Below are 24,923 nucleotides of genomic sequence, written 5' to 3'. Positions count from 1 at the left end.
ATAATAAATGGTGGTGCAGGCTCGAAGGGCCGAATGGCCTACTCCTGCACCTATTTTCTATATTTCTATGTTTCTATAACCTTTGACACCCTTACTAATCAAGAACCTATCAACCTTTACTATAAAATACCCCACAGCCATCCGTAGCAATGAATTCCATAGATTCATCACCCTCTGAATAAAGAAATTCCTTCTCATCTAAAGGGAAAGAGATAGAAATATTCAGGCTAGACTTCTAAAGAGACGTCCTTGTATTCTGAGGCTGTGCCTTTTGTTCCTAGACTTCCCCACTGAAGAAAATATTCTCTCCTCATCCACTCTATCTTGGCCTTTCAATATTCAATAGGTTTCAATGAGATCCTTCCTCATTCTGCTAAACTCCAGCAAGTACAGACCCAGAGCCTTCAGCAGGGAAGTTTTTGAGGATAAGCTGGATAAGCACATAAGCAGAAAGTACCAGGTGAAACTAAAGCTTGTAGAAATGGAAATTACCATCTGGCTCCTCAGACCATGTTAAATGGAATGGTGCTGAAATATCCCTTGCCTCTGCTTTCACATCTATATAACCAAACTAGTTTCAGCATTCTCAGTTCTGCCAACTTGGACCTTCCAACATTTTTATGAGATGCTGCTCAACAGACCAGAGGTTATCCAGTGAAAAGTGCATTAATACCTGGCAAACGATGAATTCTTCGATATTCTGTGATGCTATCACTGTGCTGTGATAATTTATCTTCTTCTTTAAGATCATGAACTTCACATCTGTCATTCAGTGCCCGTTTCAGCATCTGTTGGCGAACGAGACTGATCAGACCGTTAGCAGTCAAGAAGAAAAATGCAGCAGATGCTAGAAAGCTGAAGAAAAGCAAAATCATTCTGGAAATACTCAGCAATCAAGCAGCACCATGCAATGAGAGAAATTAGATAATGACTTTTCTTCAGAAGTTAGAAATCAAACTGGTTCAAAGTTGCAGAGAAGAGGGAAGGCTGGAGAGAAGATGAAGTCCGTGATAGGTGAAGATCAAGGTAAACAATGATAAAGTGTGTCTTCTGAGGAAATGTTTGGCAAGCTGCGGCTTGTCTCTTTGGAGACAAGGATGAGAGGAGATTTGATAGAGGTGTGCAAGATGAGGCATAGAGTGGACAGCCGAGTCTGAAATAGCTAATATGAAGGGGCACAAGTTTAAAGAGTTTGCAGAAAAGTATGGTGGGGGGAGTGGAAATATCAGAGGTAGGCAAGTAGTTTTTCTGAAATATACTCAGAGTGGCGAGAGCATGGAACACACTGCCAGGGGTGGCAGCAGAGGCAGATACATTTAAGAAAATCTTAGACAGACACAAGAATGATAGGAAAAAGGTAGGATTACATAGGAGGGAAGAGTTAGGTTGATCTTGGAGTAGGCTAATGGGTTGGTACAATATCATGGGCTGAAAGCCCTGTACTGTGCTCTACTCATTCCAACATCGGTGCCAGCAGACAGAGAAAATGCTGAAGGCCTGCGAAATCACAAGTGGTCTGTCTGAAGAGGTATAGTTAGAAGGAAATGAATGAAAATGGGAGCAGACAAATAATAATTTTTAAAAAGCTGGAACTGCAAGATAAACATCAAAAGACTATAGAGAAGAAAAACATTTTGATGTTGGAAACACAAACAACAAAATGCTGGAAGTATAAATCAGACCAGGCAGCATTTAGGCAGAAAGGAAGAGCTAATGTTTCAAGTTATGACTGTTCATCGCAACTGGTGAGCTCTAATCAAAACTCGAATGGCTGAAATGAATAAATTTAGATAATAGTCAAGTGTGTCTGCCACCCCTCCACTTATATTAGACCTTTTTAGAATAGCAGTACTTCAGCAAGGACTTTTCCACATCTCTCAAAGAAGCTGGCCTAGGAATTAAAGCATCAGGGATTACTTAGGCCTCAATTCAATAAGGCAGCAAAGAGCCATGGGATGTTACGGGCAAGTGAAGCAAAAGGGTAAGAGGAGACCCAGAATGGAGAAATTACCAAAAGTTAGAGACCTTCAACATACATTATCTTACCTGGTCATTTTGGAAAAACTCCCATTGTCTCTGGTCCCACAACACAACTTTTGGTACCTAAAACTTTGATAAAGCTCTTTGGTGTTGCCTGAACTATTTTCTTCAAGTACTGTTCCAGGTATTGAGCCTAACCAACAATTTGTAGAGGATTGACACATCTTGCAGATTTACAAATTCAGTGATCCTACAAGTCTGATTTTGAGACAAAAAATTATTCCGTTTCTGAAAAGCTGACCTGGAGAAACTTCTGAAAGCCTGCATCAGTTGTTTCCAATATCAAAGTGAAAGGGTTTCCTTTAGCTATAAAAGCAGCCACAGCTTTTTTAAAATTTCTTATTTGGTGCTCCCACATTTCCCATACAACTAACTGAACGTTCTCTCAAAAGGGACGGAACTTGATAAGAGGCTCATTACTTTTCCAAACATTCAAAGTTTACTGTATGTATAGTATCTGCTTAGTTACTATCGTAGGAAGTGCCATACCTCCCACACACAACCTTTTGAATAGAAACCCTACCAGATCAAGTTGACGCAGTTTCTGGGACAGGTTCTCAGACATTTCATGCAGCTCTTCCTCTGCGAGAATATTCTTGGCTCTTCGGTGAGAAAGAGGTTCATCTCGAAATGAAACACTTGGATCAGTTTGATCCTTATGGTTACTACAGAAGATAGAAATAGTTAAGCGTTTTGTCTTAAATGTGGACAATAGCATTTTCAAATAATTTCACAGCAATTTAAACAAAATAGCAGATTTAAAATACAACTCAGCCACTAAACATCTGTCATCTTTTGAGGAGAATCCTCTACTCAGGTTGGAATATTTGCATTGTTTTAATTTTACAATTTAGGATCAAATGCACATTGGATGTGGAGGATAGCTCCTCAGATGTTTTAATTCAAGGCCAGCTGGAGCGAAAGCCTTCTGTCCAATCATCCACATGTGTTTTATTTAGAAATACAGCACCATAACGGCCTTCTGACTCAACAAGCCCATGCTGCCCATAATTGGGTGTAATTACCCATATGGACAATTAACCTACTAATCTTCAAACAGGTGGCCAAATTTGTAAAGGGAGGTTTTGCACTATACACATGCAACAGAAAATCACGTTAAAATAAACTCAATGTCTCCTGCTGCTTTCAGGAGTATCCAAAGGAGTCAGGGTTTAGTATCTACAATCCTTACTGGAGTTGCTTTAGAGAAGAAATATGGTATGAACGGTAGAGGTAGTACAATCCACAATACCAACTGTTTATTTCCTAACCAAATTTGCGGTTATTGAACAGCGATAAGAAGGAGCTGATGTATGGCACAATCTAGTGTTCACCATGGTTTAGTGATTAATCTTTTCACCCTGGGCGGAAGAATGGGTGTTCAAACCTCACTTCATAGCAAAATCCCGGCTGGTACTGAGTGCAGTACCGAGGAAGAGTCACACTACCAGCATCAGACAAGACACTAATCTACAGGAGCGTCATTTTACTTTAGGGAGAACTGGTCTGACAATCCAAATCATTCTGAAGAGGTGCCATTATAAAACTAGTTTTATTTAAGCCACAAATACTTGCCTAAAAATATCTATTAAGTTTGTAGCCACAAAATCTATAATTTACTAACAGCATAGCTTTTGTTAATTTTGCCAGCAAACAAGCAGCAAATAATGACCTCCTTAATAATGACCCATAATGTTCAGTTCAATGGCGGAAGCTGCTTGTTATTCTTTGAGTCTTTATCAACCCTGGAGACTCAAACAGTTTGACTTTATCTGAAAAAGCAATTTTAATACTTTTCTTTAAAAATCTAAATTAAACTTTAACTATTTAAACAATACATCTCCCATTTCTCAAATGTGTTAATTTGTTTTGGGTAAAGATAAAGAGATTAGCTTTATTTGTCACATGTACAATTGAAACATACAGTGAAATGTGTTGTTTGTGTCAACAAATGACACAGTCCGAGGACTGTGCTGGGGGGGGATCCTGCAAGTGTCACTATGCTTCTACCATCAATGTAGCATCCCTACCCATATGTCTTTGAAATGTGGCACCTGGAGGAAACCCACATGGTCATGGGGAAAATGTCCAAACTCCTTACAGACAGCAGCAGAATTGAATCTGGGTTGCTGGCACTGTAAAGCATTACACAAACTTCTACACCACCGCCCGCCCTATGGTTCTATGACCACATTTGAGATAAAACCACTGAAAAGTCTGCACTTTCAGAAATTCTATTCTAATCAGGTTGAAAGCCCTCTCTCAGCCTTGGCCCATGACCTTCTAGAAATTATTCTGACAAGTTGTACACCAAACTGATCTTCCTACATTTACTTTTTTTACTGGGGCAAGTTACCTGGCAATAACTTCAGAGAACAGGTGATTTATTTATTATAAGTTTTAGATGAAGACTTGAGACAAAGAACAATTTACAAGCATCATTGTCATTGAAGCATTTAAAAGTGGAGCCACGATGGTCTAGAATGGTCTTAATGATTCCAACCAGCACCTAAAATGCAGTAATTTCAAGTATTGCAATTGGTAGATCTCTACAAGATGTGCTATACATTTCTATGCAAAAACTGGTCAAAGTTCATAAAATAACCCTTGTATTTTAAACAATTAGCTTGGAGTCTAGCATGCACATAGAAGAAAGCCAAAGTGATCAGTTTAATAATGTCAAAGCTTCTAGGCAGGTTGGAAATAAGGATCTCTTAGGCCCTATGTCATACAGTAATCCGTTTGCCATCTGCTCACTCTCATAATAACAATGATCCTATTGGACTATCTTTTGAAACCCAAGTTAGTTCTCCAGGCATCCTGACCACTAAGTCCTCCTTAACTAACTTTGCCAAAACAGATCTTCAGGTATGAGTTATTGTATGAAGGACATTGGATGTAAATTGACTGTTTTCTTGTATTACAACTATGACCACACATCAATAAATCCTCAAGTACATTTATAGGCTTGGGGTTATGTAAAGTGTAAGTATTTTTTATATTACCAGATACTCTGCAGTACATTCTAAAAAATAGCTAATACCAGGGGGCATAATTTTAAGGTGATTGGAGGAAAGCATGGGAAGAGGTTGGTAAAAAGAAGTTTTTTTAAATTAACTCAGAGAATGGTGAGTGTATGGAACACTCTGCCAGAGGTGATGGTAGAGGCAGATACATTAGGGACATTTTAAGAAACTCTTCAATAGGCACATGAATTATATAAAAATGGAAAGCTATGCAGGAGGGGAGGGTTAAATTGATGTTGAGTAGGTTAAAAGGTCAGCACAACATCATGCTGTACTGTTCAATGTTTTAAAATACTTTAACTAATCAACATACATTGAAAAGGAATTTTCTTCATTGCTAATGTCATTCTGGCTGGAGCCTTGTGTGGCCAAATCCTCCCATTGGCTTGTCACCTCTTCTTCCTCCAACAGCTGATCCCATTGATCAGTTTTACTCTGCAAAGTCAACATTCTGATATCTGGTTCTGTTTGGAATGCAACTCGCTTCTGAACACTGACAGAATTCTGCAACACAAAACAAAGATATCTCTGAATAGCATCCAGTATTTTTGCTGGTCTATTGTTTATTTATTTATATCTAGAGATACAGCCCTTAGAGTAACAGGCCTTTCCTGCCCAACAAGCCCACACCACCCAGTTACACCCATGTGACCAATTAACCTACTAACCTGTATGCCTTTGGAAGGAGATAGGAAATAACAGCACCCAAAGGAAACCCACAGGGGAAACGTGCAAACTCTTTACAGACAGCAGTAGAAATTGAACGAGAGTTGCTGGTACTGTAATTTCATTATGCTAACTGCTACGCTTCCTGCATTTTAACACATATTAAATAGCTTTCAACTGAGGGAATGTAGCTAGGTCAGAGCTCTTCAACTCATTGTCAAGTTTCAGGCAGATGGTGCTGAACGAGAAATAGCATAGAACAGGCCCTTCACCCCACAATGTTCATGCCAATGATGATGCCAAATTCAATTAGTTCCATCTTCACATGATCTAATACCCTCTACTCCCAACTGTCCATGTACCTGTCTAAATGCTATTGATGATGTGCACACCAGCACTGACCAACAAGCACTCATCACGCCCTTGGACAGCAGCAGTATACGTGTCACCTTGATAATCATTGATAATCCATGCTATTGCAGATATTCCAATCGTTCTTGCCATCTCTCTGATGAAAGATCATCTGGATATGTTCTCTCTCTCTCTCTGCAGATGCTGCCTGACCTGCCAAATATCTCTATCATTTGTTTCATTTAAGCTGGGATGGTTCACTGTTTAAACAAGCAGAGAGGAAGTAAATGTCTGATATGACAGATATCAGAAATAAATAATAATAATAATAATAGAAGAAACATGGATCTATTGTAGACTTTAATTGGTATATTAGAAACATTACTGACAGCCACTGTCCGGAAGTATGGTGGATTCAGAATGCCTAACTGAAAACAGGACTGGTGTAGCTCAGTGTTTGAAATAGTAACAAGCAGAGAAAATGGGTGTGGAATGGAGAATTAAACATGTAATGGAAGTCTCTCCCATGCAGAACAATCACAATGTGAACACCAAATCCACACAGGTCAATTATGAAAGGTTACATGTTTCTTGTTTCTGACTTCCAATACCCCATGCTCCTTTAAACATAGAGTTATCTCTTAAAATTCATAAAATCTTCCCTTCGTAGTCCCTCACTCCATTTAGAAGCCCTTTTACTGCAATGTGACTCGATTATCTTGACACACTACAATTCAACAGCATTGAACCTTTACACATATGGGATCTTGCTTATCCAGTTCCTTCCCCAAAAAGAAAATTCCTTTCACTAATTCCACTGCCCTGGCTTGTACCTTTGTCTACTTGTAGCTCAAACATCAATCCTACTTATTCAACGTAATTTTCCTTCTTTGTTGTTTCTTTAAGATGAGGACACAGAAACATACACCAAAATGATAATGCATCAGAGTAACTATATTATAGATGATGGAAGTCTAACACAAAAGCAGAAAATGGTGGAAATACTCAGGAGGTCAGACTGCACTTGTAGGAAGAAATATAGTTAATGTTTCAGGTTGGAGACGTAAAAAGGACACTATGAAGAGGTAGAATTAGGGTAAAAGCGAACAGGCTTTCTCCACAGAGGTTTGATGAGAATAGAACTAGAGGTCACGAGTTAAGGATAAAGGTGAAATGGTTAAGGGGAACATGAGGGGTGGGGGAACTCCTTCACTCAGAGGGTGGTGGGTGAGGGTGTGGAATGAGCTGCCAGTGGAAGTGGTGGACGCGGGATCGATTTCAACATTTAAGATAAATTTGGATAGGTACATAGATAGGAAGGGTATGGAGGGCTATGGTCCAGGTGCAGGTCAATGGGACTAGGCAGCATAATACGAGGGGTAATTGATAAGTTTGTGGCCTAAGGTAGAAGTAGTCAATTTTAGAAAACCTAGCACATTATTTTTTAACATAGTCCCCTCCTACATTTACACACTTAGTCCAGCGGTCGTGGAGGATACGTATCTTGGACCTCCAGAAAGTGTCCACAGCAGGGGTGATAGATAAGTTCGTGGCCTAAGGTAGAAGGAGATGAGTTATACAGCTCTTGTTACATGCACATGCAGGTCAACTCTGTGAGTGATTATGCAGAACGTTTGAGGTTAATAACTCATCTCCTTCTACCTCAATCACTCAAAGAGCTGAACTGCATGTGCATGTAACCAGAGCTGTATAACTCATCTCCTTCTACCTTAGGCTATGAACTTATCAATCACCCCTGCTGTGGACACTTTCTGGAGGTCCAAGATACGTATGCTCCACGACCGCTGGACTAAGTGTGTAAGTGTAGGAGGGGACTATATTGAAAAATAAATCTGCTAGGTTTTCTAAAATTGATTCCTTTTACCTTAGGCCACAAACTTATCAATCACCCCTCATGGTTCAGCATGGACTAGAGGAGCCGAAGGGCCTGTTTCTGTGCTGTGGTACTCTACGATTCCATGACTTAGAGAGCCTACAGGTAGAGCAAGAGATGTTCCAGGGAGGGTGAAACTGAGATGATCATGGGGATGAGATATAAACAAGGTTATTTGGTCAAGGTGTCATGGAAGCAGTTAGAGGGTGAGAACATGGACAAAAGAATGTGGAGTAGTGACGTACAGAGCAGGAGGACAGGCACAGTAAGTGAAGCTGTGCACGTCGTCCAATCCCAGTAAGGGGAAGAGGAAAAAGAAGGATGAACTAATATTACAGATGGGTGACTGATAAATCAAATTACTCAGAGTTGTAGAGTTTAATATTGATTCCAGAGGCTGTAGTGAGGTGCTGTTCCTTCAACTAATGTTGGGCCTCACTATGACAGTATAGGAGTCCAGAGTTCATTCAAGAATTCAGTACTGTACTCTTAAACTAGGAATGCATCAGTGAGTTGTACTTACCTTCCCAGATTTGCTTTCTATCATGAAAGTCGTACTAAATGAATTCAAGCTTCTAAACTGTGTTGCAAATCCACAAACGTATTTAATAACATTATACACAAAAATTAAAGGCTCTGAAATGTAAGATGATGCAATACTAACTGCTGCATTAGTTCCTGTCATGTACTGCAACTCAGAGCTTCTCTTTGAAACCTCTCCTGCAGCTTGCAACTCCTGTAGTGCACTTTCCTTTAAGGAACCTAACAAAAAAAAGTTAATAAACATTTATACAAAATGTGCTTTTTCCAAAAAGGAGTTCAAAATATATATTAAATGTAACTGTGCATTACTTCAGACTATCTCACAGCACTATTCCACACTCTGGTTGTATATTACCAGCCAAAACAGATACATCTAGATCCCAGAATAAGGGAGGAAACCTATTAAACATGATTATCTTTGGAATATATATAGATTGTTTCTGGAAGCATAAGCTCATAAGTGGAGGACTAGCTCATGAAGCTGTGGGAGTAGATAATCTGTTTAAATTGTCCAATGCAAAAGTCTGAAAAAAAAAACGAAGTGCTGAATTCTTTCCAATTATTTTTGGTTCTGTTGAGGCATACAAAAATTGTAGATGTAAATCAAAACATCATGCCAGTAACCTATCCCCACTCTGTTAAACATCTCCACACAAAACTGAAGTCACAAGGGAGGCAACTATGACCACACATGAACTTATCTTTAAAGATGGAATTACGAAAGAATGTGGACTACCTGACTTTACAAATAGGGATATTAGAAACAATGCAGCAACAAGAAGAAGAAGAAGAAGAAAAGAAATCATACTCTGGTAAGACCTGGAGTACTGTTTGAAGTTCTAAACACTGCCCATTAGAAAATGACAAAAGTCTCAGGGCAGTACAGAGACTCACCAGGAAGGAAATCAGTTATATTGAAATATTTAAAAAGATAGCATTGTTCTCCCATTAGAGTAGAACAAGTGAGGTGCCACTGGAATATTGATAGAATAGAGGCATTCAAAGTGAAGGGTTTTGATATTTCTTGTGACAAGTAGGTCACTATGTAGAAGTCATAATTTTACATTTATTAGCAATAGTAAAGACAAAAGGAGGATTATTAAAGAGCTAGAATAAAATAACTTAAAATACTGTAAAAAGAATGCCAGCATCATAAATTAAGGTAATAAAGTTAATACTTCATAAAGTTAGGAAACCGGGTGTAGACTCAATTAAGACAAGTTTGCAGAGATGTCAGAGGAAAGGAGGCAAAAGCAAATGTAAAATGGATTTGGGGCCGAATTATTTCTTTCTAAGAAAAAAAAGCGCTGTGAATATTTATTGATGATCCATTATTAGTTGAAAAGTAATCAGAAATGAAAACTGTGTTACCCACTCCAAGGTCGCTGCCTGACTGCTGAGTATTTCCAACAACTTGTTTTTATTCCAGATTCTCACATTCTGCAAATTTATATCTTTCAACTTGAGCCCTTAGAAGAATCTGTGAAGGGTCCACATCCAGAACACTAACATATTTATTATTCAGAGACATTGATTGACAGGCACAAATTCCAGCCTTTTTCTATCACTGATTCACATTACTTGAAGTTTTTTGTTTAAGTCACACAAAAGAAAACCTAATACTTTGTAAACTAAAGTCGAGATAAAAACTGGAATAATTCCCTTTACACAATCCATTTGTAAACCCATGGGGGTGAAGTAATAAACAACATTCTCACCCAAGGGGAAACTTGATAGTGACTTGTTTGTAGAACATTTTTCACTTCTCTCTGAAACCTTAAGAACAGAGCAATTTGAAATAAAGAACTTGAAGGGAAAAGAGAGGTCATTTAAAAATGACTTAATTAAAAAAGATTATTTTTAAAATTGCAGCAAAGTTATTAACTAAAAAAACGATGAATATGCATCATTTTTCAATTTTCATCCATAGAGCTACCCAACCACTTTACATGCTGTCGATTAATTAAAAACCCTCCATTTCCCAGAAGTCTAAAACACCCTCTGCTTATATTGCACCTACATGCACATTGAAAAGACAATGAGTCACACTGAAATGAATTCAACTTGTTTACAATATTGTAACAAAAATAATCTTTGTAAATTTATCTCCTCTGTTTGCATGATTGCTGTCACCTCTCTAGGTTCATTTATTTCATCTAACTTCAGCAAAATCAAAAAGGGCCAGAATTAGAAGTGAGAAATACATAGGCAAAAAAAGGGGTGAAAGTATGACAGATAATATCTAAATTCTTGTCATTGAGAAAGAGAAAACCACCTCTGGGGTCTGGGTTACTTTTCCCATTTGTACTATCTTCATCCTTGCATTCAAATCTCTTCATTTATGACAGTCACAAATTTGGCTCTCACCTGTTCTCTACTCCTCCACTCTTCACATTGTAAAGTTGTTTCTGAGTTTCTTTTATTCTGATGAAAGGTCATTGACCTGAAATGTTGACCTTTCTTCCATTCAATAAAATGATGCCACATTCACCAAGTAATTTTCCAGCTTTCCAATATGGTAATTGTTTACCTCTGTAGGTTACCTGCACTTTATTGTATATGTAAAAGACCATCCACTCAAGCTGTACATCTGACAGCTCCCAGCTTTGTTAGATGTTTGCCGATCACCAATGTTAACTTCAATGTTTGTTGCTTCTTACCCTTTCCATTCTCAGATTGTCAATATTTCAACAATTGAAAGCATTTTACAGGCTTACTTTTATGGCAAGAGATTTGCTGTTTTTTGCTTCTATTTTAAACCCTAATCTTATTTATTCTTTATTTGTGCCATTATGATAGGTGCACAAGTTGGGATGACTACTCTGAACATTCAGTTGTCAGATGTCTACAAAGGAAGCACAAATGTTTCAGGATATGCAAGGGAGATGAAGCTCAATACAGGCTCTGTAAACATGGGTTTCAAATATCATGATTTACATAGATTTTTTTAAAAAACATTAAATGTTTCCAGCCTACTCACATTATGTCCTTTAGATGCTGATTCCACTTTTGGTCCTTTGGCAAGGATTGGACTCTTTCTCTGGGAATCAATATGATCTTCTGGATTGACCATAACCGTGTTCACAGAATGGGAGCTGGGCTGAGAACTGAGCAGCTTCGCCCCTTGGACTGGACACTTGTACTTGGCGGGGTGGTACGGAGACTGCAAAGGAATAGCAGGCCGAATAGGTTCCCCAAGCTGCAGCGCATTAGTGTTTGGTCCAGTGGAATGAGTTGCAGGAGGCAAGATAGCTGGAGACTCTTCTGTATGGAAAAACAGTATTTTTTTTCCCTCTTTTAATAAGATATTGATGCAGTGCTATATAATTTATTGTAGTATCGCAAGGCATGGCAATTTGCTTTTGATCTTCATGCCATAATTTGCAAGAGGGTAACCCTACAACACAGTACACCCTGCCCCTTATAAATCAGTCTTCCACTACCAAAAATTGCAGTGTAAATGATAGTGAAGTTCAAGATATCAAAAATGTCTTCATCACATATAGGATGAACATCTTCATTTTTGTTTAATTTGTGGGATGATGCTTGTTTGATATCTAGTAATTATTTTAGTTCTAATGCTCAAAGGGACAGCAAGCTGTAGCAAAGCTTTGTCACCAATACGGACTTGATGGAAGTTTCTCTCTAATCTAAACATCCAAGGGCGTGCCCTGTACCGTCATCAGTATATTAATCCAGGTCTTCATAAGAGGGTTTTGGCAATGAGAAACTCTGGCAACCAGCCTGGTACTATAGTTCCCTCTTGCCTCACCCAAACATACAAGTTCACAACAGTAATATCAATAAAAAACATTAAACAGATGCTTCAAGCTTACCCATCAGAGCTCCCGAACACATTGGTTAGGATTTTATTATGTCAGGGCATCAACCAGTTGCTGCTGTACCCTTGCAGTTCAGCAAATTACTGAATTGCATGTTGAGAATGGTTCAAAAGAAACAGTTGTGAACGAATAAGCCAATCATCTCCTTAACATGATCAAATAGCTGAGGAATAAGCAGTGCAATTTCAAAGGAGAAAGTGTATAATTGGTCAATTCAAATCAGGTAGTGAAAGAAATGTATTGTTTTTGAAAACCTCCAAGTACTGTAGCAGAGTACCAAACAAGAGTTACAGAGTTACAGTGGCAGAGAACCAAACAAGCAAACACTCAGTAATTAACACAGTCCTCATGAAGGGTCTCAGCATGAAGCATTGACTGTTTATTTCTCTCCTTCGATACTGCCTGACCTGCTGAGTTCCTCCAGCATTTTGTGTGTGTTCAGTAATTAATAATTATCTAGTTATGATGACACACAACTTTCCTAGTGAGGTATAAGGAAAATAAAGGAAGTGTCACTGGCAATGGATCCCAAAACCCCACTACAAGATTGCCCAGATACGTTCAAACTAGGGGAGCTTGGAGATCATTGCACAGTATTAAAGTAGAAACTATTCTTGTAATTGGGTAAGCATTTCAAATATTGGGACCAAATGGGATTATGAACGAAGAACAAGGAAGCAGCTATATCTTAAATTGATCCTTTTGGCTGGGATGAGTCTGACAAATCAGATGGTTTGCCCATCATATGATTAGAGATGTACATTAACAGTGAAGCCATTGTCTGACTATTTTGATACAAACAACTGAAAAAATATTGACAAAAACATTGGATGACTGTAATAACAAACTTCCTCTTAATGGCCATCTGATAAGTTACCACCTGAAGTATTACTTAAAAACAGAATATTGCTACATTCCTGAATGATTACACTGATACTTATTCTGATTTGCTAAGTGTAAGCTAGGTCTGGAGGCTATGACTTCATTACAGATGTAAAATACTAAATAAGTTGATTTAAATCAAAGAGAAAATAAATATTTACATATTATTTCAATAACAAAACAGAGACAGGCAACTTGTGTGCAATCTGACTCAATGCTTTCAATACTGGTACCCGATTCATTGTCAATGTCTGAACTTAACTGACTAGATTTAAACTGGGATGAACAGGTTTAGTTTATTCAGCACTTCCATCCACAATAAAAACAGAAATGGCTAGAAATACTCAACAAACAAAGCAGTATCTGTGGAGAGACAAATGATCCTTCACTGGAGCTAGAAAATTTAGGAGGCATTGTGTGCTACATACTTAATTGCCACAGCAAGACCTTCGATTTCCCCAACCTCACCATGTCCATTTATACACACCCAAATCCACATTTGTTTATACTTACACAAAATGGTTATGGTACTGTTTTTTCTAGCTTTGACAAAAGATCTTGGCTCAAAACATTTAACTTGGTTTTCTTGGCCATACAAGTTGCCTGACATTTTTGTTTTCCAGATGCCCAATATCTGTAACTCTTTAACACTTGAGATTCTGCAGATGCTGGAAATCCAGACTAATAGACACAAAATGCTGCAGGAACTCAGCAGGTCAGGCAGCATCTATGGAAAGGCTGTCAGCCCAAAACATCAACTCTTTATTGCTTTCCATAGATGCTGCCTGACCTGCTGAGTTCCTCCAGCATCTTGTTTGTAATTCTTTTGTTTTTGCAAAGAAGAGGTCTTCATTTTGCATTAAAAACAAATAGTCAGTCTGTACAGTGGAAAAATTCCTAAGGCAACTTTATGGTTGGAACCTTGGGATTCAACTCCACAATCTCCTGGGCATAAATAATTATAGCACATTCCACATAGACAAAGGAGCTCCATAACAAAAACTAAAAAAATCAAACTACCCATCGAACTTTGCAGCTCCTCCTGTGGAGGGTCAGACACCCTGAGCCAATAGGCTGGTCCTGGACTTATTTCCATCTGGCATAGTTTGCATATTGTTGTTTGATTGTGGTTTTTGTTTTGCTATATTTATGCTCTATTCTTGGTTGGTGCAGCTGTAACGAAACCCAATTTCCCTCGGGATCAATAATGTCTATCCATCTATCTATCTACCCCTTAGGACCGTACTTGTTTCTGAACAAAGATAATTTTGATGCTTACTTCCCGATTTCAGAATTTCTTCCTGATTAGCATTGTGTTGAACGACAGAGCCAGCAGGAAACGAGCAAATCCCATTTTCCCTTCGGGTCTCCAGTTTCAACTGTTTTTCTGGTTGCTGGCCACTACTCCATCGAATTTCAGGTAGGTCTCAAAACAAAAACAATAAGCAAATTTTATTTTTGAAAATAACAAAGTCAAGACTTTGTAAAACTTTGATTATATTTGAGGCTCCAACAAATAAAAAAAAAAGAGAAATTGCTCATCCAGTCTGGAAAAGTGTGAAGTGATTCACTTTGGAAGGCACAGAACAGGGTTGATTCTTAGCAGTGTGGAGGAACGGAGGGATCCACACCCATAGATCCTTAAAATTGCCGCACAAGATGATAGGGTAGCAAGATATGGCATGTTGGACTTCAGTAGTTGGGGAATTGAGTTCAACAGCTCCAAGGTAGTGCTGCAGCTCTACAAAACTCTGGTTAGAACACACTTGTGTTCAGTTCTGGTCCTCATCATACGAAGGATGTGGAAGCTTTAAAGAGAGTGCACAGATTTACCAGGGTGCTGTCTGGATTAGACAGCATATTTTATGAGGATAAGTTGAGCAAACTTTGGCTTTTCTCTTTGGAGTGAGGGATGATAAGGGGTGACTTGTTAGAGGTATTTAAGATGTTAAGAAGCACAGATTGAGTGAACAGACAGTACCTTTTTTCCCAGGGCAGAAATAGCTAATAAGAGAGGACATAATTTTAAGATGATTGGAAGAAAGTTTGGGGGAGGGGGAGGTGTCAGAGAGAGGAGTTTTTTTTAAATATAAACACTCAGTGGTAAGTGCATGAAACATAGATAAAAAATATGGAAGGTTTAATGAGAAGGAATACCATGATACCAGGGAATACCATAGGAGCAGACTTGATGAGCTGAATGGCCTAATTCTGCTCCTATATCTTATGGGAAGGGTTACATTGATCTTAGAGTTGGCAGAACATCATGGACTGAAGGACCTATAATGTGGTGTAATTTTCTATGTTCCATTTCTAAAAGGAGTCTCTAATATAAAGTACACAGGAGAGATAGTACAATTATTCAACAGGACTCTTATTGAGAAAATGATGCAATATTTACCTGTACCCACTCTGTGGCTATATGTACAAGCAGATTCACCAAGTCGAATGAGTTCATTAGTGGATTCAGATCCACCTCCATCCCACGTAGGAACTGAAGATGATGAGCTAGACCAGTTACAAACAATATTTCTTATTAGCAGAACAAACAATTATGAATCTTAAATTAAAAGGACAATCTAGATCACATTCCCAACCTCATACAGGCTTAACCACGGACAGCACAGTGACTAGGCAATTAGTGCTAGTGCCTCCTTGGTCCTTGAACCTGGATTCAGCATCAACCATGGGTTATTTCCATGTGAAGTCTGCATGTTCTTCCCATGACCATATGGGTTTCTATTATGTGCATCAATTTTACCAAATACATGCTAGAAGATTAATTCACTACATAATAGTGGAACCATTTACCTGGTTGGTACCCAGATTGAAACTTTTCAGTGTATCTCCGTACATGCAATAATAATAAACCACTTCCAATTTCCAAAGATGCCAGCAGATTAACCAATTAACAAGGACAAAGAATCAAAAGGAGACGTTGATCCTCATGTGTGAAAGGATAAATTTCAGGGGTATAAAGAACAAGGGGAAAAATAGGATAATATCATTGTTCCTTTGAAAGCCAGCATGGTCCTCAATGGGCTGAATTGCTACATTTTGTGTCATTATGAAGAGTATGAGTTTTTGTTCACTTGAAATTATAGTCTTTTTCTCAACTATTACATTGAGACAGCCTACCAAACTTGAAATTACTTGCAGCCCTTGCCAACCAACCGCTTTCCCACTTAATCATGATGCCAACCCAATTAGCCACTCCCCCCCCCCCCATGAACCATCTCCAATCCTTTGTGCTAGGCTGATTCAGTAGTAAACAAGGCCTTGTAAACTCATCATACAGTGAATGTATATTGTGATATAGTAGGTACTGATCTACTTTTAGGTCATTAAGTCAAAATATTCCCCTCCACAGACCCTGGACATCCTTTCATTGGAAAATGTTCCAAAGTCTGAGATTGATGCTAGCTGATATAGCAACATCTGACAGAAAGAACACCGATCTCCCCTTCAAATAATGCCATTAAAGCTATTATGTCTACATAGTTTCTTGGTGCTTGCCTTACGGAAGTGATTCAATGCATCTCTGATTACAGGAAAAAACTCCATACATCCAGAAAATGAACTCAACTCTTTTGACAAGTGGTCTCCTGTTCCAGGTAAATTTTCTTTATGTGAGGCTCCTAGCTCCTCTTGAAGTACACCTCTAATTACAGATATTGCTTCACTGGATAGGAGGTCAGGATCATCTGTTTAAAAATATGATTAATAATATTAACGCTGCTTTAATTGAATGCTCTGATAGACATATGACAATGAACCTAATTTTACTCTTAATCTTAGATTGACACAATCAAAAGATGGGTTTACAGAAGGTTGAAATGGAAATAAAAATATCCTATTATTCAGAAAAGATTACATCTGGATTGATACTGCATTTGATCTACTATGGTGCTTCTCATTACAAAATGTTGCCTGGCAAAGTATGATATTAGATAAAATGTTTAGCATAGAAAAAGAACATTTAATTCTTATTGGTAACACCAGTGCTTATGCTCTAAACTATTCCTAGGAGTCTCAGCCAAACCTTCGGAAAGTATCCCATTTTTTCCATATTAATATGGACATCATGGTGTATTCATAAGTGGACAAAGGAAATGTTTCAAAGACAACATCAAAATCAGCCTGAAGAAATTCAATATTACATCCAAGAACTAGGAAGACATTGCACTCAGTAGATAGAGCTGCAGGAAATCTGTACAAGAGGGAGCTGCACTGCATGAATTTGACCTCCACTGAGCTGCAGAGACCAAATGGCAGCTGTGACAGGAAGGACTGAACAACTACAGTCACCATTCACTCTTGGCTACACTGCAGCTGAGTATGTGGATCCCAGATCGGCCTCTACAGACACCCGAGGACACACCAATAGACAACCACTTAGGACAGGGGTTCCCAACCTAGGGTCCATGGTAATAGTAAGACTCCATGGCATAAAAAGGGTTGGGAACCCTTGCCTTAAGAGAACATCATACTCGACGCGAGTGACGACACTACTAGAACAGCTCACCACAGTAATGGATCCTTTAGCCTGACACGTCTGTACCAACCATGATAATTGTTTAAATTGCACATCTGACACCATGTAGTCCGTATCACTCAATTCCCTGACTATCCATGTGTCTGTCTAAATGACTCTTAACAATTGCTATTGTATCTGCTACCACCAGCTCCCCTAGCAGCATGTTCCAGGTGCCTACCATTCCGTGTAAAAAGACTTGTCACATAAATAGCATTTAAATCTTGCCCCTCTCATCATAAAGTGATGCCCTAATATTTGACATTTCCACCTGGAATGAAGACCAACTATTTGAACTATGTCGCTCATATATTTTACATACTTCAGCCTCTGACAATCCCAGTTGGTCCAATCTCTCCTTACAGCAAATATTCTCTAGTCCAGGCAATATCCAGTGAACCTCTTCTGCACCCTCTCTAAAGATTCCCCACATATCCTTCCTGTAAAAGTGGCAGCCAAAACTGCATACAATATTCCAAATGTGGCCTAGCCAAAGTTTGCAACTTTTCAATGCATCTCAGTACATGCAATAATAATAAACCAGTTCCAATTCCCAAAGATGCCAGTAGATCAACTAATTACTATGAATTACGATGAACAGCTGCAACTTTTATACCCAGCATGCTGACCAATGAAGAGAAAAATGCCATACTACTTGTGTTGACACTTTTAGAGAGCTATGGACTTGTACCTCAAGATTCCTCTGTATATCAATGCTCCTAAATCCCCCACCATTTTCCACAAACTTTCCTCTTACATTTGACATCCTAAAGAGCCACACCTTACACTTGTCAGAATTAAAGTCTGTTTACCATTTCTCTGTCCACAGTTTCAACTAGTCTCTGCCCTGCTGAATGCTTTGACAATTTCTTCACTCTACACAACTCCAAGTTTTGTGTCATCCCACCAACAGTTTTGTCCAATTCATTTATATCATAAACAATAAAAGTTCCAGCACCAATTGTTAAGGAACTCCACTGGTTACAGACCTCCTTCCTATCAGCACCTACTTTTTTCTTCTATAGCTAAGCCCAATATATGAATCCAAATAATACAACCCAAACCATTAAGAGTAGCATGGCATCCCTTAAACTCATGATCTATAACACCAAGGGTAAGAGTTGTAGGTGGAAATTCCACTACATGTAGATTCTCCACCATTCGGATTTGGAAATATAATTCTTGTTCTGGTATCATCTATAGATCTATATCCTGGAATTTTGTTACAAAAATGGCATTGTCAGAACACTTTTCCTAGGAGGAGGATCACTATTCCCTTCCCAAGGACAATAATGAGCTATGCAAGTGATACCCATATCAGGTACTGGTGACCCCTGTTTCCATCCAGGGGGTCAGTGTGGACATGGCGGAGGATTACAAATACCCGGGGATACAAATTGACAATAAACTGGACTGGTCAAAGAACACTGAGGCTGTCTACAAGAAGGGTCAGAGCCGTCACTATTTCCTGAGGAGACTGAGGTCCTTTAACATCTGTCGGACGATGCTGAGGATGTTCTACAAGTCTGTGGTGGCCAGTGCGATCATGTTTCCTGTTGTGTGCTGGGGCAGCAGGCTGAGGGTAGCAGACACCAACAGAATCAACAAACTCATTCGTAAGGCCAATGATGTTGTGGGGATGGAACTGGACTCTCTGACGGTGGTGTCTGAAAAGAGGATGCTGTCCAAGTTGCATGCCATCTTGGACAATGTCTCCCATCCACTACATAATGTACTGGTTGGGCACAGGAGTACATTCAGCTAGAGACTCATTCCACTGAGATGCAACACAGAGCGTCATAGGAAGTCATTCCTGCCTGTGGCCATCAAACTTTACAATTCCTCCCTTGGAGGGTCAGACACCCTGAGCCAATAGGCTGGTCCTGGACTTATTTCATAATTTCCTGGCATAATTTACATATTACTACTTAATTATTTATGCTTTTATTACTACTTAATTATTTACAGTGCAACTGTAACAAAAACCAATTTCCCCCAGAATCAATAAAGTATATGACTATGACTATAAACAAAGAAGTTAGATGTGAACACTACCTCACTATTTTTGCACTACCTATTTATTTTTATATATGCAGTATTTCTTAATGTATTTTTTTAGATTTTATATATTGTACTGTACTATTGCCACAAAACAATTTTTGCAACATGTCTGTAATATTAAACCTGATTCTGAAATTTACAAGCATTTGTAAGTGCCAACTTTTAAAAGAGGGATCCAAAACAACATAAGCAGACCTATTTCACCAGACATTAAAACATCAGGATCACAATTTGTTACTTTCCAAATGAGGAAAAACACTCAAAATTTATATCAGTAGGTTAAGTTCACACTTCTGTTTCTTTTGTAGTCATGTTGGAGACAGGTGATCGCCATGACTGAATTGAATTTCCTTCCCGTACCCCCAACCCACAAATAGATTACTCAGACTACGAAGTAAGTTGCCCTGCTCGCCTTCTATTAAAAATAAGAAAATTATTTACTGTGCAACACACACAAGATGCTGGAGGAACTCAGTAGGTCAGGCTGAATCTATGGAATCTGTTTACTCCTCTCTTTAGATGCTACCTGACCAGCTGAGTTCTACCAGCATTTTGTGTGTGTGTTGCTCTGGATTTCCAACATCTGTAGAATCTCGTGTTTATTACTTACCAGGCTGCGAGGATGCCTCACTTATCTGTTCTGTGAGATATTCCAGTAAACCATCAAATATTTCCAACAGATTGCGGATACTTTCTTTGTTATTCTGAATAATATTCTCTCCTGGGTAAGTGAGGGGAAAGCATTAATCAGATTAATGTACAAAGGTTACTTTTCAGTTTCACGCTCAAGTTAAATTGTTATTATCATCCCAATCGTTCGTTATGTGCCATGCTTTATGAGATATGCATCAGCTGCTCATACAAATATCCACCGCCTGCTCCCATGGGTTCACATGATCCTGATCAGGCTAAGCAAGTGCTACACTTCACCGAACGGTGACCTGCAAGCCAGCGGAGGGGAGGAGTGCCTTGCACCTCCTTTGGTAGAGATGCATCTCCACCCATGTTACATCTATATATACACAAGAAAACATGTCAGTTCTCAACATTCCTTCAGAACCTTACAGTAGTTTTAGTGTTGCCACTAGTGTTATAACTCCTGAACATTTCTACATCCAACTGAAGCATTCACTTTGAAAATGAATACATAAAGTTGCTTCATTTATTACTGACCGGTTATGTGAGACAAACTGATTTGCAAGTAATCCAAAGCCAATGAATCTATCACAGCTTGTACATTATGGGCATCATCTTCTTGGCTTTTGGGGGTAGCAATGTAATCTGTAATAGAGTAAATGGATATATACAGATTTGCTCATTGTCGTGCAGTATGCCAAACCCCTAAAATTACTTCAGTACAGAGCCAAATTTATTTAATGCTAATCATCATTCATGGGCTCACTCACCTGGGACCTTTTCACCGAGAATAGCTTCATAAAGTGCAACAAACACGCTTGCGTCACATTCACAGAGCTTTGTCACCCTCCGATTGATATGGCACTTGCTAAGAAGATCATTGGCAACAGTAATCCAATCTAAAAAGGGGTAGAAAAAGAACAAATTCAGCGCACAATATGTTGCGCCATGATACAGAGAAAATATCCGGAGACAGGTAAATATAATTAACAAGATGGCATCTCCAAGAGCATAACATTTATTGGGATATGCTGGATGAAACTGCACTGGCTAGTACAACACTCATCACCCACATTTGATTGCCATGAAATAAAGTGACTTACTGGCTTATTTCATGTTGGCGAGGTTGAAAAGGGCCAGACTTGGCAAGGATAGTAGATTTTCTTCAATGAAGAATATCAGTGTATCAGTTACATTTCAATGATGATCTGACATTTCATCATCACTGATTATAGTATTTTTTATTTCAGTATTATTTAATATAATGATTGTAAACTCTACACACCCATGGTGAGATTTGAACTTCTGCTTCTGGAATATTCATCTCATAACCCAGCATTTGGCTGCTCTCAGAACAAGATTTGTTTATTTGTCATGTGTACACCAAAACCTACAGTGAAATCATTGTTTGTATTAACAACCAACACACCTATGGATGTGCCAGGGCAGCCCGCAAATGTCACCACACATTCTAGTGGCAAAATAGCATGCCCAGGAAGCTGAACAAAACAAGCAACAAACAACCCACAAAATAAGCCCCATTCCTCCCTGTCACACACAGAACAGGCCTCCAGCTGAATATATGCTTGGCACCATCTGCATACATCGGTAAATGTTGCACATTAACTCTGAAATCGTAGTGGTAATATAGGGCACAGTGTAAATAAAGAGGCCTGCAAAGGTCGTATATTATTTACGTGGGGAACTTTTGGTATAACACCCGGTAATACCAATCTGGAATATTATATACAGGTCAGGTCACCCTGCCAAAGAAGAACATTCTTCTAACAGATTCACTGGATTGATTCCTTGGATTAGGCTAGGGATGTCATGAAAATTGTTTTACAAGGAGAAATTAAACAGACTGGGCCCCACATAAATTAAAAGTGAAGGGAATCTCATTGAAACATTCAAACCTGTTGCAGGACTTCATTGAGTAGAAGCCGGGTGAAACTTCCCCTGCTGAAGTGTCTCAAAGTATGGTCACTAACTCCATCGAAGGAGGTCAGCTATTCAGGACCAAAGATTCTTTGCCAGAGAGCAGACAGTCTTTGAAATAATCTACTCAATAGTGCTGTTAATGATCAGGCACAACGATTCTTACAGTACTCTGTCCTTAGTTTAGGACAGAGATCGATAGGAAATACAGAGATATGAGGTTAAGAAAGTGGCACTGATCAACTATTATTTTATTGACCTGTGATAGAAACAGAAGGAGGCAAAATGGTCTACTCCCATTTCTAATTATGATGTCATTATTATTCTTCATGGTTCTCAGTTAAAAAAAAATCCTTGGTCATGGGTTAGAAGGCAGCTGTACAACTAATTAAAAAGATCACATCTTACTTCAGTGTGAGTTGACTCAATGCTCTGAAATTGTTGATGACAAATGTTTATTTTTAAAGAACAAGTACATTATGGTCCATAGCAAGTTTCAACACTGTGCAAGTTATAAACTCTTTTTTTGCTATTATTGTTTCAGGCAGCCAGGTCTTCTACATGTTTGAAAGCACAATGCCATCCAACATCTCCAAACCAAACTGCTGGATAAATCATACAGTTTCTCTGTTTGCCCATTGTGGAGACTCCTCCCCCCACCCCACCCCACCCCACCCCAGCTCCTCGTGGACACACAAACTCAAAGAAACATAGTGTGATGCAGTAAATCACTGCGAGTCCTTCAAATCGGGCTGGTGGGGGGAGTAATCTAATAAGAAAACTAGGTTAAAAAAAATCTGTGCAATTTTCTAGCTTTAGAAGCTTCCAGTTTAAGTACAACCAAGGTTAGCTACAGCTAAGCAGGAAGAACCCAAATCTCATTCATTGAGTTCCAGATCCCATCACTGGGCCAAGCCATTTAGCTAATCAACAACCTAGAGTTGCTATGGAGTTGTCTGGCTTCACATATCAGGTTTATAGAATCACCTGTTCAAGTCTCACAGTATCAGACATAAACAAAATTAACATGAGACAGCCCTTACTGCTTGTTCCCTTCCCAATGCTTCTTAAAGGGTCAACCGCACATCAATAAATACCTCAGGATGTGATTAGCCTAGAGAGGAAGAAGTAAAGATTCACAAGAACATTACTTGGACAGGAAGACTTGAGTTATAAGGATAGATTAGGCTGGAACCATTTTCCTTGGAGTAAAGGAGGCTGAGGAGTAATTTTATGGAGGCATATAAAATCATGTGGGGTAGTCACAGTTTATCCCCCAGGGTAGAGGACTCTTAAAACTCGAGGGCGTAGACTTAAAGTGAGAGGGTATGGGGGTATCACCAGACAGAGAAACAGCAGTGTTCGAGCTCCTAGCTGGTGTGCTGCAAGGAGACACTCTGGCACCCTACATCTTTATAATTGTCCTTGATTACGCTCTGTGTCAAGCTACCAAAGATCATGACAAGCTTGGTTTTACCATAAAACCAGGACGAACCAAAAGGGTCAGACCAATTACGCTCACAGATCTCGATTTTGCAGATGACATAGTCCTGCTCTCTGACCAGATGGAGGAAGCACAGCAGCTACTGACAAAAGTGGAAATTGAGTGCAATAAAGTTAACTTCACCTAAACACTAAAAAGACAGAGAACATGGCATTTAAATGCGACGAAGGTACTCTCAAGACTGTAAAGAACGATACCATTAAGAAAGTCTTTGACTTCAAGTACCTCGGGTCAAGAATGATGAGTTCGGAGAAGGACATAAAGATACGGAAGGCGCTGGCGTGGAGGGCTATGAAGGACATGAAGGAAATCAGGAAGTCGAACCTGACCAGAGGGCTTAAAAAGAGGATTTTCATAGCAGTCATAGAGTCCATTCTCACGTACGGATGCGAGACGTGGACACTCACCAAGACGATGCGAAAGTCTCTAGATGGTTGCTATACATGAATGCTCCGGATGGCTCTTGATGTGAGTTGGCAACAGCACATGACGAACGTCGAGCTCTATGACGACCTACCAATGCTCACCACTAAAATTGAGGCGAGAAGACTGCAACTAGCGGGGCACTGTCTACGCCACCCCGAGCTACCTGCCAGCCTAGTCATCGTATGGGAACCCAAGCATGGGAGGATGAACCCTGGGTTCCCTTCCAAGACTATGGTCAACACGCTCCTGGAAGACAGCAGCATGGCTAACATAGATGAACTGAACACACTGATGAGGGAGAGGGAGAAGTGGGGAGTCTGTCATCATGCCCAACGCCGGCCCCCTACGTTTGAGTCGACGCAGTAGTATGGGGGTATATATAGAGGGAATGTGGTAGAGGTCAGTACAACTGTAACATTTTAAAATATTTGGAAAGATTCACGAATAGGAAAGGTTTAAAGGAGTATGAACACATGCAATGGGACTAGCTCAAGGAGGCACCTTGATCGGTACAGATGGATTGGGCTAAAGGGTCTGTTTCCATGCTGTGACTCCAAAGAAAATAAAGCCACCAAGTTTA

The 24,923-nt window shown here is 39.3% G+C and overlaps 1 protein-coding gene across 2 annotated transcripts in view; it reads right to left on the bottom strand.

Annotated features, from left to right (window-relative positions):
- Positions 1–24,923, bottom strand: part of LOC140187273 (centrosomal protein of 95 kDa-like) — a 64,007-nt gene that overhangs the window by 33,629 nt on the left and 5,455 nt on the right. For both annotated transcript variants that reach the window (XR_011883047.1, XM_072242408.1), the window contains exons 2-13: positions 21,246–21,374; positions 21,013–21,120; positions 20,450–20,560; positions 16,831–16,948; positions 15,646–15,752; positions 14,524–14,670; positions 11,501–11,784; positions 10,239–10,296; positions 8,642–8,739; positions 5,380–5,570; positions 2,564–2,705; positions 674–788 (exon numbers count right to left, since the gene is read on the bottom strand). Coding sequence is in view for 1 of the 2 variants with exons in the window: in XM_072242408.1 (XP_072098509.1) it covers positions 674–788; positions 2,564–2,705; positions 5,380–5,570; positions 8,642–8,739; positions 10,239–10,296; positions 11,501–11,784; positions 14,524–14,670; positions 15,646–15,752; positions 16,831–16,948; positions 20,450–20,560; positions 21,013–21,120; positions 21,246–21,374 (1,608 nt within the window). In the remaining variant the exon portion in view is untranslated. The remainder of the gene's footprint in view (positions 1–673; positions 789–2,563; positions 2,706–5,379; positions 5,571–8,641; positions 8,740–10,238; positions 10,297–11,500; positions 11,785–14,523; positions 14,671–15,645; positions 15,753–16,830; positions 16,949–20,449; positions 20,561–21,012; positions 21,121–21,245; positions 21,375–24,923) is intronic.

The sequence above is a fragment of the Mobula birostris genome, chromosome 24 (assembly GCF_030028105.1).
Source record: "Mobula birostris isolate sMobBir1 chromosome 24, sMobBir1.hap1, whole genome shotgun sequence".
Lineage (NCBI taxonomy): Eukaryota > Metazoa > Chordata > Chondrichthyes > Myliobatiformes > Myliobatidae > Mobula > Mobula birostris.
This window is presented reverse-complemented; position numbering and strand designations above follow the sequence as displayed.